The 17269-nt window shown below is 35.2% G+C and overlaps 2 protein-coding genes across 2 annotated transcripts in view; both read left to right on the top strand.

The window, feature by feature from the left end:
* The window catches only part of itgb6 (integrin, beta 6), a 36483-nt gene extending 28700 nt beyond the window's left edge, over positions 1 to 7783 (top strand). The window contains 4 exon segments of the mRNA XM_056467687.1: positions 2023 to 2117; positions 6481 to 6597; positions 6978 to 7144; positions 7267 to 7783. Coding sequence (XP_056323662.1) covers positions 2023 to 2117; positions 6481 to 6597; positions 6978 to 7144; positions 7267 to 7365 — 478 coding nt within the window. The 3' untranslated portion in view covers positions 7366 to 7783.
* A 2207-nt stretch (positions 7784 to 9990) lies between these two features.
* Positions 9991 to 17269, top strand: part of pla2r1 (phospholipase A2 receptor 1) — a 77307-nt gene continuing 70028 nt past the window's right edge. Inside the window, exon 1 of the mRNA XM_056467793.1 lies at positions 9991 to 10286. Coding sequence (XP_056323768.1) covers positions 10151 to 10286 — 136 coding nt within the window. The 5' untranslated portion in view covers positions 9991 to 10150. The remainder of the gene's footprint in view (positions 10287 to 17269) is intronic.

Raw genomic sequence — 17269 nt, 5'->3', positions numbered from 1 at the left:
CCATTGCTCTGTTTGTTAGATGTTTGCTCACACTTTCTTTTGCAGTCTGAAGCGCATCAAACGCACAAAACGGCCAATTCGTGCCACAGGATGTCTAATCCAATCTTCACATGTAAAACACCTGCACTTCATCCGCGTCTACTTACTGCACAGGCTACAAAATAACCCCTCCCCCTCCATATAATGTAATGATTGTGAGGGCGCAGCTGAGATGTCATTTTTCAAGAGACACTCAAATACATCACATGCGTTGCGTATGCAACATCTAGAAGTAATGTAAAACAATTAATTGCAAACTGAAATAAATATAATTTGATTATATGGTTTGGAATTGGATGTTTTATGAAATTATTTACATTTTTTGCGATTTATTTTGCATTTAAAGGGCACCTAGGTTAGCCCTTTTTTCAGATTTAATATAAGTGTTTCAAGAGTTCACACTTAGCTGATGATTCATCAATAGCTTGTTTGGCATGCTGTCCCGGGAGAGAGCCCCGAGCTCAAGGGATCCTCGAGCCCGGGGCTTCCTCCCGTTTGCAGAGCGAGAGGGGAGCCTGAGCTCGGTGGATCTCAGAACTCCCCGTCTGCAGTAGCTAAGGGAACACGTGAGGAAAAAAGAAGGGGCTAGACAAATGTTTCATTGTTATGTATGATGTATATTTTTTGGATGGGAGGAAACCGGAGAACCCGGGGAAAACCCACGCGGACACGGGGAGAACGTACAAACTCCTCACAGAAACACCTACCGACCTGGCAGGACCAGGGTTGGCAGTGTTCTTGCTGTGGGGCTAACAGTGCTAACCACTGGGCCTCCGTGCCGCCCGATCTAAGGTTAAGGAGGAGAATGGGGAGGAAGGGGGGTTTCTTCCAAACGAAGATAAGGTGGACTGAAAACTGTGGTTATTTATAGTAGCTTATGGCTCATATGATTGGACGATACTGATTAGCTTAATACGAGACCGGCTGTGATATATCATAAGCACGTGATCCTCTCGAAATTAGTTTATTAATAAACCTCACTTTGCGTCTCCAGAATGTCTGTAAAGTTTCAGCTCAAAACACCCATCAGATTTTTCATTGTACCTTTTGCAAGATTCTATTTTATACATTTTTGACCTAGGGGACTGTTTTGTCGTACTGCACCTTTAAGGCTAGTCCTCTCCGTCCACTGTTTCTATGTGCCTTTCTGCATGCCTTAATCTCCTCCCTCGGCTGCGTCAAACAACAGACAGACTTAAAGGAAGCAGCTACAGTTGATGCTAAAGTTTATTCAAAATAACAAAAACAGATCTAGCTTTATGATTTTAGTTAGTTTTAGTTGGCTAATAATGTTAACTGGAAGAATATTTGAGTGTTTTTATATGATTATTAACAAAAAAAATGTATATATTAATGGTCATTATATTTATAATATTTTATTTTATATTCAATAAATTTGGATAAGTTAAAAGCAAATATATATATATATATATATATATATATATATATATATATATATTTAAATTAACTATTATTTTTGCTTATTCTGCTTCTGTCCAAATATATATATATATATATATATATATATATATATATATATATATATATATATATATATATATATATATCATATATTTAAATTAACTATTATTTTTGCTTATTCTGCTTCTGTCCTCACTAAAAAAAGATAATAAACAGCTACTTTGTATTTCAACTATTACTCAATGAAAAACAATATATAAGCAAGATAGTTTTTTTTATCACTTTGTTTTTGCAGCTGGCTTAATGTTGTGTTTTTATGAGTCTTGCTTTTGTCCAGTGGGCATATATGAGCACCAAAAGGCATATGACTGCTCTGCAGTATTACATTTCCTTCCCGATAAAAGTCCTGTCACCCTGTGTGTCATTTGACTCTGTGATACGGAGATACAGAGAGAATAAAAGCAAAAAAAGAGAAAGTCAGCTCTAAGAAAACACTCACAAAACAGACAACTCTCTGTGGGGTTGACGGGTTTTCTAATGTTGTGTCTGTGTGTCCCGCAGGTCTTGTGCTGAGTCTTTCCTAAAAGCTAAAGAGCCGTCAGATGAGTGTGCTGTAAAGTGCAACTCTCTACACACCACCGTCAGCAATTCAACAGGTCAGAATACACTGTTTCAAGGGGCGGGTGATATAGCAATAATGTAATTTCATTATCAAATCAAATATCATTTCAGGAAAACTCTGATTTCATCACTTTTTGATAATGACTTGCAACTATTTTGCCAGTTTTCTGAATGGTGCAACCAAACTAATTTCCTTATTTTCAAAGCAGATCCTTCAAATAGCTAAATAAAAAAAATGTAAATAAATATTTCGTAGAATTTAGTAGAAGCACCCTTTTGATCTTATATAGCTATGAGTCTTTTTGGGAAAGATGCAACAAGTTTTTCGTACCTGGATTTGGGGATCCTCTGCCATTCCTCCTTGCAGATGCTCTCCAGGTCTGTCAGGTTGGATGGTAAACGTTGGTGGACAGCCATTTTTTTTAGGTCTCTCCAGAGATGCTCATTTGGGTTGAAGTCAGGGCTCTGGCTGGGCCAGTCATGAACAGTCATGTAGTTGTTGTGAATCCACTCCATTATTTTAGCTGTGTGCTTAGGATCATTGTCTTGTTAAAAGGTAAACTTTTGGCCCAGTCTGAGGTCCTGAGCACTCTGGAGAAGGTTTTGGTCCAGGATATCCCTGTACTTGGCCGCATTTAACTTTTCCTCGATTGCAACCAGTCGACCTGTCCCTGCAGCTGAAAAACAGGCCCACAGCATAATGCTGCCACCACTATACTTCACTCTTGGCACTGTATTAGAAAGGTGATGAACAATGCCTGATTTTCTCCACACATACCACTTAGAATTGAGGCCAAAATGTTTTTTACTTGGTCTCATCAGACCAGAGATTCTTATTTCTCACCATTTTAGAAAACTCCATGTGGGCTTTCATGTATCTTGTACAGATGAGAGGCTTCCGCCGGGCCACTCTGCCATAAAGCCCCGACTAGTGGAGTGCTGCAGTGATGGTTGACTTTCTACAACTTTCTCATATCTCCTGACTGCATCTCTGGAGCTCAGCCACAGTGATCTTTGGATTCTTCTTTACCTGTCTCACCAAGGACTTTCTCCTCCAATAGCTCAGTTTGGCTGGACAGCCAGCTCTAGGAAGGCTTCTGGTCACCCCAAATGTCTTCTATTTAAAGGTTATGTGCAGCAGAATACTTTTTGTAACCTTGGCCATATCCGTGCCTTGCCATAATTCTGTCTCTGAGCCCTCCAGGCAGTTCATTTGACCTCATGATTCTCATTTGGTCAGACATACATTGTCTGTATATAGACAGGTGTGTGGTTTTTCTAACCAAGTCAAGTCCTGTATAATCAAACACAGCTGGACTCTAATGAAGGTGTAGAGCCATATCAATGATGATCAGAAGAAAGGGAAAACACCTCAGTTAAATAGTATATGAGTGTCACAGCAAAGGTTTTCAATACTTAGGACCATGTGATATTTCAGTTTTTCTTTTTTTAAAAATATGCAAAAATGTCAACAATTCTGTTTTTCTGTCAATATGGGGTTCTGTGAGTACATTATTGAGAAAAAAATTACCAAATGGCGGCAATATAACAAAGAGTGAAAAATTTGAGGTGGTCTGAATACTTTCCGTATCCACCGTATATGTATCTATGCTGTCTATTAGTCTGTTGTCAGTTTTAGTTCTGAAGAAAAAACACACACACACTTAGACACATTTATGTCTGAATGTTTGGCTACAGAGTCTCTATTTCAGGCAGGACCACTTAGGCAAGTTGAGTTTATTGCTCAGTTATGTATGACAGTATGGTTCCTAATGGGGGTTCTTCGTCCATTATTTGCACATACAAAAGAGTCTGCATTAACCCCCGGAATCATAACCTGAATAGAAAATGATAAGGAACATACATAGTATAATAATGAACAGAGGTTTCACATGGCAGGATGACTAAGCTCTAGCTTTTTGTGAAGTATGGCAGCTAGGACTTGAAGCCTTGGTAATATGAAACATAAAAGACGAAACAGCCAGAAGCTGCACAGTAATATACTTGAAGCGTATATACTGTATGAGAGAGAGGGAGGGAGGGGGGTATATACAGCTTGTCAGCATTATATCGACGTAGCCTGACTGTCAGGTTAGTGGGTAGGGAGGAGACGAGGACTCAAACACAGGAATAAAGATGGGTATTTACTTACAATAATCCCAAAATAAAAGGCAACAAAATCAACCAGAGGGTGAAAACAGACTAAAAATAAACTAGACTGGGCTGATAAGGCAGGACAGGACAGGAGCAATGCAGGAACAAAAACACAGGGTAAGCACTGATGATGAACTGGCAAAAGACAGCAAACATGAGGAAGCTATAAAAGAGAGCAAATCAAGAAAAACAGGTCAACTGAATAAACTGATGATGTGATAACAATGTGGGGCGGGGGGTTTTCTGTGGCATGGATGTTCAGTCCTGACGCCAAAATCAAAAGCAACCTGACACAAGTGCCAAGACCAAATGGCACAATACAGACAGACAACACATACACAGGGTTCACACACTTCTTGAAAATACTTGAATTTCAGACATCTGGATTCAAGGTCTGGAAAGTAACAATCACAGGTCCTTATAAGTGCTTTTAATTAAACTTGAAATGACATTTGAGCAATTGTTCTGTGCTGGTAAACTGAAAAATGCTAAATTGTTCATTTAAAAATCTTAAATTTACATCTTGTACAAGAACTATATGACAAATAAAGCTGTTTATGGAAGTTTCCCAGTGATGGGTTGCAGCTGGAAGGGCATACACTGTGTAAGGGTCCATCTATTAGTCCTATGGTGGAACTAACAGCAAAGGTGAAGGTTAAATGCGTGTATGTCTTTTTAGCACATGTGAAAAGAAATATTTTTATGTGTTAATTTATTTTAATTTGTTCTCAACTCCGAATTTTAATCTGACTCCAATTTATAATAATTTTAATTTAGATTCATCTAATTCAAGCTGATCACCTTATAGGTTGTGATTAGGTCTAATTTAGATTGATTAACCTAATAAATCCTTATTTTTTAATTAATGGTTCATCATTTACCCAAAGTCGCTTACAGTCAGTATGCGGGCCAGTTACATCTGCTCACAGACACATCTTCACCAGTTCTGATTCTTAGCAGATAAGCTAATTTCTTTTAAGTAATAATAGGCCGCTCCATGCTTGCTCATACTTAAAGAAAGTTAGATTATATCATACTAAGTCAGTGATTGTGAATGTATGACTATACCTGGTCATAGGCTGTGGAAAAATCAGCCTCAACAATCTACTAGATTTAAGTGATTTCAGGAGATAATAGATTAGAAGTTTATTGTTTTAGTGCCTGACCATTCTCATGGTCTTGTCTCGTGTGGAAACAGTTTTCTGGGTTTAATATTATGGAGAGTTATAGCCATCCTTACAGCTGTGTAAAACATGCTGAATAAGTTGGCGGTTCAATGTTTAAGACACATTTAATCATCATTACTATGCCATATTAGTGTAAATATTACACTACACTACTAAACTACAAAATTAAAATTAATTAAATTAGAGAGAAAAGAGTATTATGAGAGTTTTTTTTGTCTGTTATAGTTTAAATATTAAAAAAAAAAATTAAAGTGGAAAAATATTGTTTTGTTTTGAAAAATAATATGTCAATGGGGTAAGCAAAAAAATAATAATAATAATATATATATATATATATATATATATATATATATATATATATATATATATATATATATATATATATATATATATAAATATATATATATAAATATAAATATATAATATATATATAAATAAGATTATTTTGCTTATGCCCATTGGCAGATTATTCACTTATTTTAAGGAAAAACTTGCCTAATTTTAACATATTATTTCTCAAAACAAGACAATATTTTTATATTCGTCCAGTAAATTCTTCTTGATTTATAAATTTTTTGATATTTGGACTATAAACAAGACAACTCTAAGTAAGAATAGCTTTTTTGCAGTGTTCATCAGCATTCATTCATCAGTCAGTCTCTCATTCATCATAGTTAGTCATTAGTTTGAATGTCCTAGATTGCTTTTGTGCCGACATATAGCACAGAACATTCCCTGCTCGATGTCCTTTGCTGATCCTTCCCCGCTCTCTGCTCCCAATGCTTTTATGTCTGAAGTTTCCACTGTCCTATATCTTAATAAAGGTTAAAATTTACAATTCTTGCTTGCAACCTTGTTTCACTTGCTTTCAATTTAAAACGAATTATATACTCTTATAATAACCTCTTATTATTTTAAACCCCTCCTCTCCAACCACCTGTCTAGTAACCACATTTAACCACCATCAATGTATTAATCATCTAAAATACATGCCATATAATATGCAATGTTCAAGTATAACATATTTTTAACAATTAATTGAAACTATTTTTGGTAGATTTTGAGGAGAGCCGGGCTGCATTGTGCACCTTACAGAGTGAGGAGAGTTGCCTGCTGTCTTTCAGCTTGGTGGCCAGCGATCACGGCAGCATCATTTACAACCCCAAGCTTTACGGTAAGGTGTTTTTGTTTTTTCATACATTAATGTACACACTTCAAAGCAGTGGTTCATCCAAAAATGATGGGTTTTGTTCTAAACCTAACTGGGTTTTTCTGTTGAGCACACACACATACACACAGATATTTGGAAGATTGTTGAATACCAGTAATCGTATTTCCTACTATGAAATTTAATGGCTACCAGTTACCAGTTCATCAAAATATATTCCTCAGTGTTTAACAGCAAAAAGAAATTCAAATAGGTTTAGAACCATATGATGGTGGGTAAATGTTACATTTTTGGTGAACTATTCCTTTAAATTGAGTGTTGTGGGATTATACGTTCAAACAGAGTTATGTTTATATTTAACATGGTTTGTGTGTATAATTACCCAGACTGCCCAGAACCACCAAACGCACCACTGATCGCTCTGGGTGTGTGCACGTCTGTCCTCTTCATCGGCATTACACTCCTTGTGATCTGGAAGTTTCTTGTTTCTGTTCATGACCGGAAAGAGGTTGCCAAGTTTGAAGCAGAAAAGGCAAAAGCCAAATGGCAGTCGGTATGATAACATTAGCAAGAGTTTGGCAGTGTGTAATATAATGCACATTCTGTTCATGTTATGTTGTTCATGTAATGGCTCAATTTACTTGAAGTAATCGCCCGTTCAACTTTTATCCCCAGGGCACGAATCCTCTTTTCAGGAGCTCGACGTCAACGTTTAAAAATGTGACCTACAAAAGCACAGGGCAACAGAAGAGTGATATTTCTTTGGGCCACTGACCAACTTTGTGTGTTAAAACACAGAATGTAGGCTTCTATTACTAGGAGCGGAGACTGTTTTCTTTTATTATTTAAATGAATTTTCTTGTACTGTACAAGCAGGACACTGTGTGTATGTGTGTGTTTGTATTTGTGTGCTTGTAAGGTGGCAGTGAATTTATTTTTTAAAATGTGCATCATTTTAAAAGTTGTGTTGTGCTGCTAAAAGTGCTACAGGTTCTGTTTAATAAGGGCGACACTGGATTTTCTTGTTTTACATTTCTTGTATTTCTTGTGGTTTTTTTAGTTACATGTTATGTAGTCATTTGTGACACATGTTTGTAATTGATTAGTTAAGGCTGAGCCTAATTGAGATTTTGCTGGATCAAATGTAAAAAAAAAAAAGTATTTGTTTTGTAATATATTTTATGGTTTTTCATGTTGAGTCTCATTATTTGTCTCTAAATGCACAACTTTGCATGTAGCTAAGCCTTTAAGGATTCAAACTGTTAATAAGTTCTTATTTATAATTTTTTTTTTTAATTCTGCAGTTGAAGAGTTCAGATGAAAAAGCCTCTAAATGCCATCTAAATGTTTCATCTAAAATTGAAATTTCGAGTTATTATGTGTTTTATGTGCTTTATGTGCAGTTTTTTCACTTTTATAGTGATGAATTGGTTCTTATATAGAAGGCAGAGTAAAATGTTCATTTGTTTTGATAGAACTTTTTTTATTGTAACTCATACTTCAATGCATCCAAGCTTCACAAAGAATTAAACAGTTTAAATTAACTTTTTAGTGGTTTACAAGCCACTTTAGATTCCTCTTCTGTGCAGTATTTTGTGGTTCGGTGAATTAAGACATTACCATTGAAAATGAATCATTTTCTTAGCCTTCTTTGTTTATGTTGGGATATTTCACTTTAAAGACCAGGAAAATGAATTATTTTTTTACATAAAAGTGATGTTACCAAACATACAAACAGGAGTCTGATAAAAATGCTCATTTTAGAGGAAAATTGGAAAATTTCAAGTGACATTTAGAGGTTTTTCCATCAGAACTCTTCATATCCTGTGTAAATCCATTCAGGATGCTTCATGAAGCTGTGGGAATTCAAGATTTTGTGGAATATACACTAAACTACTTCAGAGGCAGTTTCCACTTCCATTTTCACCTCATTTTGCAGTGCAGTGACTTAAAGCAATCTGTGTAAAGCCATTTCAATGAACATTTAATATAATTATTGCAACAACATTCCTATTTATGAGGCTTTCTGATGGATTAAATAGAGTAAATGGATTTTTTGGTGGAATATAAGCCAGCGCAGTGGGTAGCACGATCGCCTCACAGCAAGAAGGTCGCTGGTTCGAGCCCCAGCTGGCTCAGTTGGCATTTCCGTGTGGAGTTTGCATGTCCTCCCCAGGTTCGCATGGGTTTCCTTCAGGTGCTCCTGTTTCCCCCACAAATCCATAGGTGAATTGGGTAAGCTAAAATGGCTGTAGTGTAAGTTCGTGATGAGTGTTTCCCAGTGATTGGTTGCAGCTGGAAGAGCATCCATAGCATAAAACATGCTGGATAAGTTGGTGGTTCATTCAGCTGTGGCGAACCCTGATGAATAAAGGGACTAAGCCGAAAAAAATTAATAAATGAATGAATAAGCCACTTTCTGTACTGTAACTCTTTGGTTACTTTGCTTGTGTAAATGCACCAATGGTGTAAATTTACCCTTTTGGAAACATAATTTCCATATTTACTGAAACATCTAAAGAGTAAATTTGCCTCTATGGAAATTAAGCCACTTCAGATGTGGCTTCTGTGCTGATTTTTTGCAATGCAATGATTTTTTTTTTCATTGAAGATTTAACACATTCGTTGCTTCTTGGGCCAAGATTTAACATTATTATTGTTGGTTGAATATAGGCCACTTCAGACGCAGCTTCTGTGCACCTTTTTTAAGTGCAGTAATATAATCTGTAGATTTAATCTGACATCCTGTCTAAATGCATTTAAAATTCTTTGCACAGAATTAAACTGTGTTAATCCACCTTTTCATTGAATACAGGCAATGTCATTTAGATTCTGATTATGTGCAGCATTTCAGTGATTTAAAACGTGTATATATATATAACCATAACATTATATTTAATGGTTGATTTAAGATTATTAATGAGAGTCTATATTTTCTAAATTCAAAAACCTGAAATTTATTTTGTTTTTTTCTTAAAATGAGCGTCTTCTCAGCCTCCTATGTTTATATTTAGTTGGTTCACGTTAAAGGCTTTGAAAAAATCTACTTTAAGTCATAAAAGTAAAACTACCTACACATTGGAATGTGATAAAATCCTCGTTTTAGAATAACATTTCACATGGCACTTGGAGGTTTAGGCATCTGAACTCTTCAAATGCTTCCCAATGATTTGTGCAGAATTAAAATGTTTAAACCTAACTTTTGGTGGAATTTAAGCCACTTTAGATTTACTGCCTTGAACATAAGCTTTATATTTAAAGAAACATACATGTAGCCTACTTATTGCTATCTTTGTACGTTTTTATAGGATTAAATGAAGGAGATTGAGATTTGTGAAACACTGTACGCACGCGACGCAACGGGAATCTGCGCTTCTTCCTGTCAGCGTCCAAGTTAGTTCGCGTCGCGTTCAGAACAGACGGTCTGTAAACGGAGAGGGAATATTTTGCCTTTTTACAGCCCCAAAGAGAGACCGTGACGTAGAGAATCCAAAAACTTGCGGAAAGTGTGTGGAAAAAACAGGCTGCCGTCTGTGTAGCGCGCTCATCTCCTGTGGAAATGCGAGGATACAGTAAAACTCTTCAAGTTCGCTTCCATGAAGCGCTTTCTTTCCTTTATATGCTGCTTTATGTCAGTAATTTCGCTCTTGCTGCTGCGGAAGTGTCGGACAAAACTCAACTTCTCAATGTGTACAGTAAGTGCAGTCGGCCTGCGCGAAATGTCTATGTTTTTGAAACGATGCTTTGCATGATCGCATGGGTTTGGTCAAGATCAAAAGTTATGAAGATGAAGAAGAATGTGGTCTGCAAATTACATTAGTATGTAGAGCGCATAGTCCAGCTCTTCCATTTGAAAAATTGACCGTGTGTTATTCCTCTTTTAAGATTACCATACAAAGACCATTTCTTTCCCAAGCGAGAGGACTAGCTAAATAGGATGAATACTTGGGTTTAAAGAGTTACACAAACTGCTGCCCCGTAGACTGTTTTAGTACAAGTTAATTTGCTGCACACAAACAAACCGATAGGCGGCTGCTCATCACATGACACAACACGAAAGTCAGTAGTCAGTACGCTTACAACTAAATAAAACTAGGGAACCTTTTACAGCGTTTGTTTGTACGAGCATACACACCAAAGATAAAAAAGTTAGTTCATTGAACACACGCTGACCTTTGTGACAACATAAACCAACAGCAGACATAAAGACTTTAAAAGGAGATAGTTCACACAAATGAAAATAACCATCTATGTGACTTTTTTCCAGTAACTTAGAACATTAAAGACGCTTTAGCACAAAATATAGTCCTTGGTTGTAAGTTAACCTCATTATCACCTTGAATATCATTTTAAAGTGACAAAAATATGATACATTGAGGTCTAGGTATATAATGTTTGTCTGTGCAAGAAATATAATTAAAATATATATGTTGAATCAGCAAACAGTCCTGGGGTTACAACATCCTGTTGCATAATGACAAATATAGCCTATTCAAAGTAGCCTAACTCGAGCAGATGATTATTTTTCGAGTAACTAGTCAAGTACTTCTTCATTTCCAAGAAAATATCTAAGTTTCTTTTTTGCTTTGCTTTTCCATGTGTTGACTCACATACTTTTTTTCATATTATTACAAACAAGCAAGCTCAGGCCAGATAAAAAAGGGTTACAAAAAACATAATGCATTTTACTTTCCTTAAAAAGTAACACGTTTCTAAAAGAAGACAATATTGTAATATGTTACATTTAAAAGTAACTTTCTCGAACACCATGTACACTTGAAGACAAACTCATATGTACATTTAAGTTGTTTTTTTATTATATATCTTCTACATAAGGGGGGAAAGTCACCTACATCTTGAATGGCCTGACGGTGAGTGAATTAACAGCACATTTTCATCACAGGAAACTACAAAAAAGATGAAGACATCTAAAATATATTAACAGTTTGGCTCTAAACTTTTACTCAATCATTTGACTTCATCTAATTTCATTATATTTATAACACTTATAAGCTAAGTAACTCTTGAATGAACATAGTGTAGTTTCATTAATTATTTAACAATAAAAATGACAGCTAAATAAATAAGTTGTTTTAAATAAAATATAAATTTTAAAATTTCACACAAAATCTATATTTAAAGAAAGAGTAAAGCAAAAATGAGTACATCCTGACACATTTCTTAGAAAAACACCTCACCTTTTAGATTAATACTTAATACATTCATTCATTTTCTTTTCGGCTTAGTCCCTTTATTAATCTGAGGTCACCACAGCGTAATGAACCGCCAACTTATCCAGCATATGTTTTACGCAGCGGATGCCCTTCCAGCCGCAACCCATCTATGGGAAACATCCACTCACACTCATTCACACTCATACACTACGGACAATTTAGCCTACCCAATTCACCTGTACCACTTCTTTGGACTGTGGGGGAAACCGGAGCACCCGGAGGAAACCCACGCGAAGGCAGGGAGAACATGCAAACTCCACACAGAAACGCCAACTGACCCAGCTGAGGCTCGAACCAGCGACCTTCTTGTTGTGAGGTGACACATACTTAAAACAATAGTATGAATTTTCTTTTTTGTTTTACATAAAATTGGTCGGCACCAAAGGCAAGATTTGGTCTATTGTAACAAAAATATGAGTACAATCCATTGGATTAGGATATTCAATAAAACAGTAATTAATGGAAAAAAATCAAGGACACCACACAATATTAATTATCTGTTAAACTGGCAGCCTAACTTTCTAGTTTTCACTGACTTAAGCCAAACTGAAGTAAATGAAACTCTTTGACAGCAGGTCGTCTAGATGAAGACCAAAGTCAGAGAAGCTGTTTTCCCAAATTGCTGATTTCCAGATTATTACATCTTTACAATATCACAAACATAATCAAGTGCCCCACAAAGACTGATCATTCACAAAAGACAAATGCATGAAAGGACTGAATATTCATTCATTCATTTTCTTTTCGGCTTAGTCCCTTTATTAATCTGAGGTCACCACAGCGTAATGAACCGCCAACTTATCCAGCATATGTTTTACGCAGCGGATGCCCTTCCAGCTGCAACCCATCACTGGGAAACACCCATACACGCTCATTCACACTCATACACTATTGACAATTTAGCTTACCTAATTCACCTGTACCGCATGTCTTTGGACTTGTGGGGGAAACCGGAGCACCAGGATTAAACCCACGCGAACATGGGGAGAACATGCAAACTCCACATAGAAATGCCAACTGACCAAGCCGAGGCTTCAAGCAACCTTCTTGCTGTGAGGCGATTGTGCTACCGTGACGCCCTAAGGACAGAATAATGAAAAGAACATAGTTTAATTTTCCTGAAAAACGACGTTTGCTGCTTGTTCAAACTACTTATTTAAAATTAGTTGAAACAATGAAATTCTTAAGGTCTTAAACAGAACTTAATTGTTTTATGTTCAAGCCACTTAAATTTGTACATATCATTAAGTTAACTTAATCGATTTGTGTTGGGAAAACTTATTCCCAATTGTGTGGAACCCAGTATTTTTTACAGTGTTGTTGTCGGGCGTGATAATTTTTATGCAACACGTCATTTCAGTTTAAATGTTTTTATTTTTTCATATTCTAAAGATGTTCTGTGACTACACTCCCATGTTAATGAATTAAATGTTTAATAAAGCTGCAGCTATAAATATCTATATTCAATGAAATACTTATAGACCATTTTTATGAGATGTAAACAAAAACAATGGTCCCAACGTATTTCCTGTTTTACATTCCCAGTCCCAGAATTCAAAAAGAGCCACATATTGAAAAATAATATTATAACAGCTGTTTTAACAATAAGTTACAGTAAGTAACTAGCAGGAAATGTTCATGGGCCAATGACATCACCACATTGAAACGGTCTATAAAAATCTTAATTTTCAACACTGTAAAAAATTCAGGGTTCGACACAATTTATTCATGTTGATCCAACAGAAATCAATTAAGTTAACTTAAAAAAATTTAAGTGGATTGGACATAAAACAACCAACTTCACAAGAATTGCATTGTTTCAGCTCGTTCTATTGTTGCAAACAATTTATGTGTTGAATTTAAACAAACAAATGAAATTTAGTAATGTTCAACTTAATTTGTTTGTTTAAATTCAGCCCAAGTAAATTGTTTACAACCACCTAACTTAAAAAGATAATACAGTATTTATTGCTTAACTTTGACTAATGCTGAAAGACACAGTGGGCTACTGAATTTTGCCCAACACGCAGCCTGATTTGTTACAGACCCAGTGCATTTACATTTACATTCACTCATTTGGCTGATGCGTTTAAATCAAAGCGACTAGCGTTGCATTCCAGGTATACATTCATCATTCTGTGCTTTTCTTTGGGAACCGGCATTGTGAGCCACCCTGCTGGCTATATTCAGGGTGAACTGAGGTCAGAACATATAAACACACACCTACACCCTCACTTAAACTGGTATCAACACGCTCTACATGCCCCATTTGGGTCATGCAGTTCCAGAGTTTTATGATCTCACATAGCAAATCATTAATCTGTCACTAACATTTTTAAGATTGTGGAATGCGTCCAGTTTTATTTCAATAAGGAATGCAGGTAGAGTAGGACACTTTCAGCCTAAGTTGAATTTTTGTATTTGTTGAAAAAACAAAGGAAATACTTTCCACTGTATTTATACAATTTCAGTCAGAGAGGTTTAAAATAACACTTGAGCACAATGATGTTCATTGTATGCAATGCATTTTTTGAACATTTAAAGCTAGAGGGTAAAAAAGTATATATAGTATTTTGTAGATTTCATATGTTCACACATTTTTTTGTTTGTATATTGTTTTATTAAGTAAACTACTGATGACATTTACTCCGAATGTAAAATTTCAATGTTGTAATTTAGGGCAATATTTATATGCATTTAAAAAGTAAAAAAGAAGTCATATTTTCAGGCATGTTTAGTTTTGTTCTCGCCAACACAATTGAAAAGAGTTTCTCAAAACAGTTAAATCTTGGAAAAATCTCTACATTTTAATGATGATCCCATGTGAATAAAATATATTTTTTTATAAACTAGTTTTAGAACTTTTTAAAAACTTTTTAGAAACTACATAGGCAGTCATTTTGACTGTTTTTAAATCTTGTTATGTAATGACTGTGTTAACATAGGGTAAATACCCATATACAGATATAGAGAATTTATTCATTCTTGTTCTGTTAAAATTTTTTTACAAAACTTGGATGACTTACGTGTTTTGGCAGCTCTTTAACAGTTAAATTTTACAATATATATACAGTTGAAGTCAGAAATATTAGCCCCCTTTTGAATTATTTTTTTTTTTTATATTTCCCAAGTGATGTGAAACAGAACAAGGAAATGTTCACAGTATGTCTGATAATATTTTTTCTTCTGGAGAAAGTCTTATTTGTTTTATTTCGGCTAGAATAAAAGCTATTAATTTAATTTTTTTTAAAATCCATTTTAAGGTCATAATTATAAGCCCCTTTAAGCTATGTTTTTCAACTGAACAAACCACTGTTATACAATAACTTGCCTAATTACCCTAACTTGCCTAGTTAACCCAATTAACCTAGCTCAGCCTTAAATGTCACTTTAAGCTGTACAGAAGTGTCTTGAAAAATATCTAGTAAAATATTATTTACTGTCATCATGGCAAAGATAAAAGAAATCAGTTATTAGAAATGAGTTATTAAAACTATTATATTTAGAAATGTGTTGAAAAAATCTTCTCTCAGTTAAACAGAAATTGGGGAAAAAATAAACGGGGGTTAATAATTCAGGGGGGCTAATAATTCGACTTCAACTGTTTGTGTGTGTGTGTGTGTGTGTGTGTGTGTGTGTGTGTGTGTGTGTGTGTGTGTGTGTGTGTGTGTGTGTGTGTGTGTGTGTGTGTGTGTGCGTGCGTGCGTGTGCGTGTGCGTGTATGTGTGTGTGTGTGTGTGTGTGAAATATAACGACAGACATTCAAAGCTTCTCTTTAAAATGAATAATTCTGGTCTGCTTTCAAAGCTGTTGTAAAACACTGTAGAAGTGTAGAACTGTGATTGTTGCTTGCCAATTATTCCACCATCATTGCTGAGATAAGACATTTATTTTTTACTTTTATAAACCTTGCCATGTATATGGAATAAAATGTATTGTATATTATATTACAATAACACACTATTGTTTAAATATTGCTTAAGATCTTTACATGACTAAAAAGATGAAAAAGTGTTTTCAAGTAGACAAAAACAGCAGAAAAAAAAACGTTTTTAAATATATTTGTATTAGAATGAATCTCAATAAATAACGACTATCGCAAATTGTAATTATGATTTATTGAAGAAACCCACTAAAATGTCATTTAGCATAACAATACTGTAGCTTTAAAAGGCTGCTTGTCAGGCATATTCAGAACAGCAATCATAACAATCAAAAACACTAATTATTTAGAAAATGTTTTAATTATTAGCCTTTACTACTACCCTTACAACCACATGGTTTTAACTGTTCTTGGGCAAGACACTTTTTCACTGATTAAAGTTTCACTTATTCTTTAATATATATTTTACGTACAGGTTAAAATAAACATACTGTTTCGTTTTTTACTACATGCATAAATATATTTATATAATGAACGTTTTACATTATTTGCACCCCTATTTGACATTTTATTTTAAAGTTATTTGCAAAAGGTTTAATTTCGACTCACATGCTTATACACTATAAAAAACATAGGACAAAAAGTCAATACAACAAATATTTTTATGTCGCTTTAACTTATTTTAACAAGTTTACCAGGTCTCAACTACATTTTTTAAGTTATACAAAGTTTAACTAGGTTTTTTTGGCCATTACGCAGCGGATTCCCTTCCAGCTGCAACACATCACTGGGAAACAACCATACACTGTCATTCTCACACATACACTACGGACAATTTAGCTTACCCAATTCACCTATAGCGCATATCTTTGGACTGTGGGGGAAACCGGTGCAAGAAACCACTGTAAACCACGGCTTCATAGGGCTTATTGCATTTATTAAAATAATACTATATATTGAATGATTAAGCCATTTTATTAATACATTTGAACACACTGTGGAAAATGTAAAAAATTATCAAAACATGTTATTCTTTACCAGTAAAAAAATGCCTCTACCAGACAAGAAAATCCTATACTTCCTAGTCAAATTCCTGCACTGCGACGTATGGAGAGGATAATGCGTGCCTTCCCTTTGAACTTTTACAATACCATGTGTGTGTGTGTATTTGACTGATGGAGAATATCTTTGTCTTTGGCCCGTATCTTCAATTACTCGTTCGTGTCAACGCCCACAAAAGACCCTCAGCCCTGTCGGTTCTGAGAACCCTGAAATATTAAGCCCCATTTTGTTGAGGTGAAACTGGAGATATCAGCCCTATCTTTCTATCTGTTGGCTGCATAATCAGACCTGTCTGATACCTCAGTGGCTCTGAATGGCTTTGAATCTCCAATATCACTTGCCTTTATAATCTAACATGACTCTGCATGTAAATGGCTATATAATACTTCAAAAGAAAGGCTTTTCCCACTGGTAAAAAAAACAACAAAACTATAGCCTTATATCTGCCCAAGAGTTGTAAAACCAAACAATTAAATTCATTAAATGAGTTAATTAAACT

Source organism: Danio aesculapii, chromosome 11 (assembly GCF_903798145.1).
Source record: "Danio aesculapii chromosome 11, fDanAes4.1, whole genome shotgun sequence".
NCBI classification, from domain to species: domain Eukaryota; kingdom Metazoa; phylum Chordata; class Actinopteri; order Cypriniformes; family Danionidae; genus Danio; species Danio aesculapii.
This window is presented reverse-complemented; position numbering and strand designations above follow the sequence as displayed.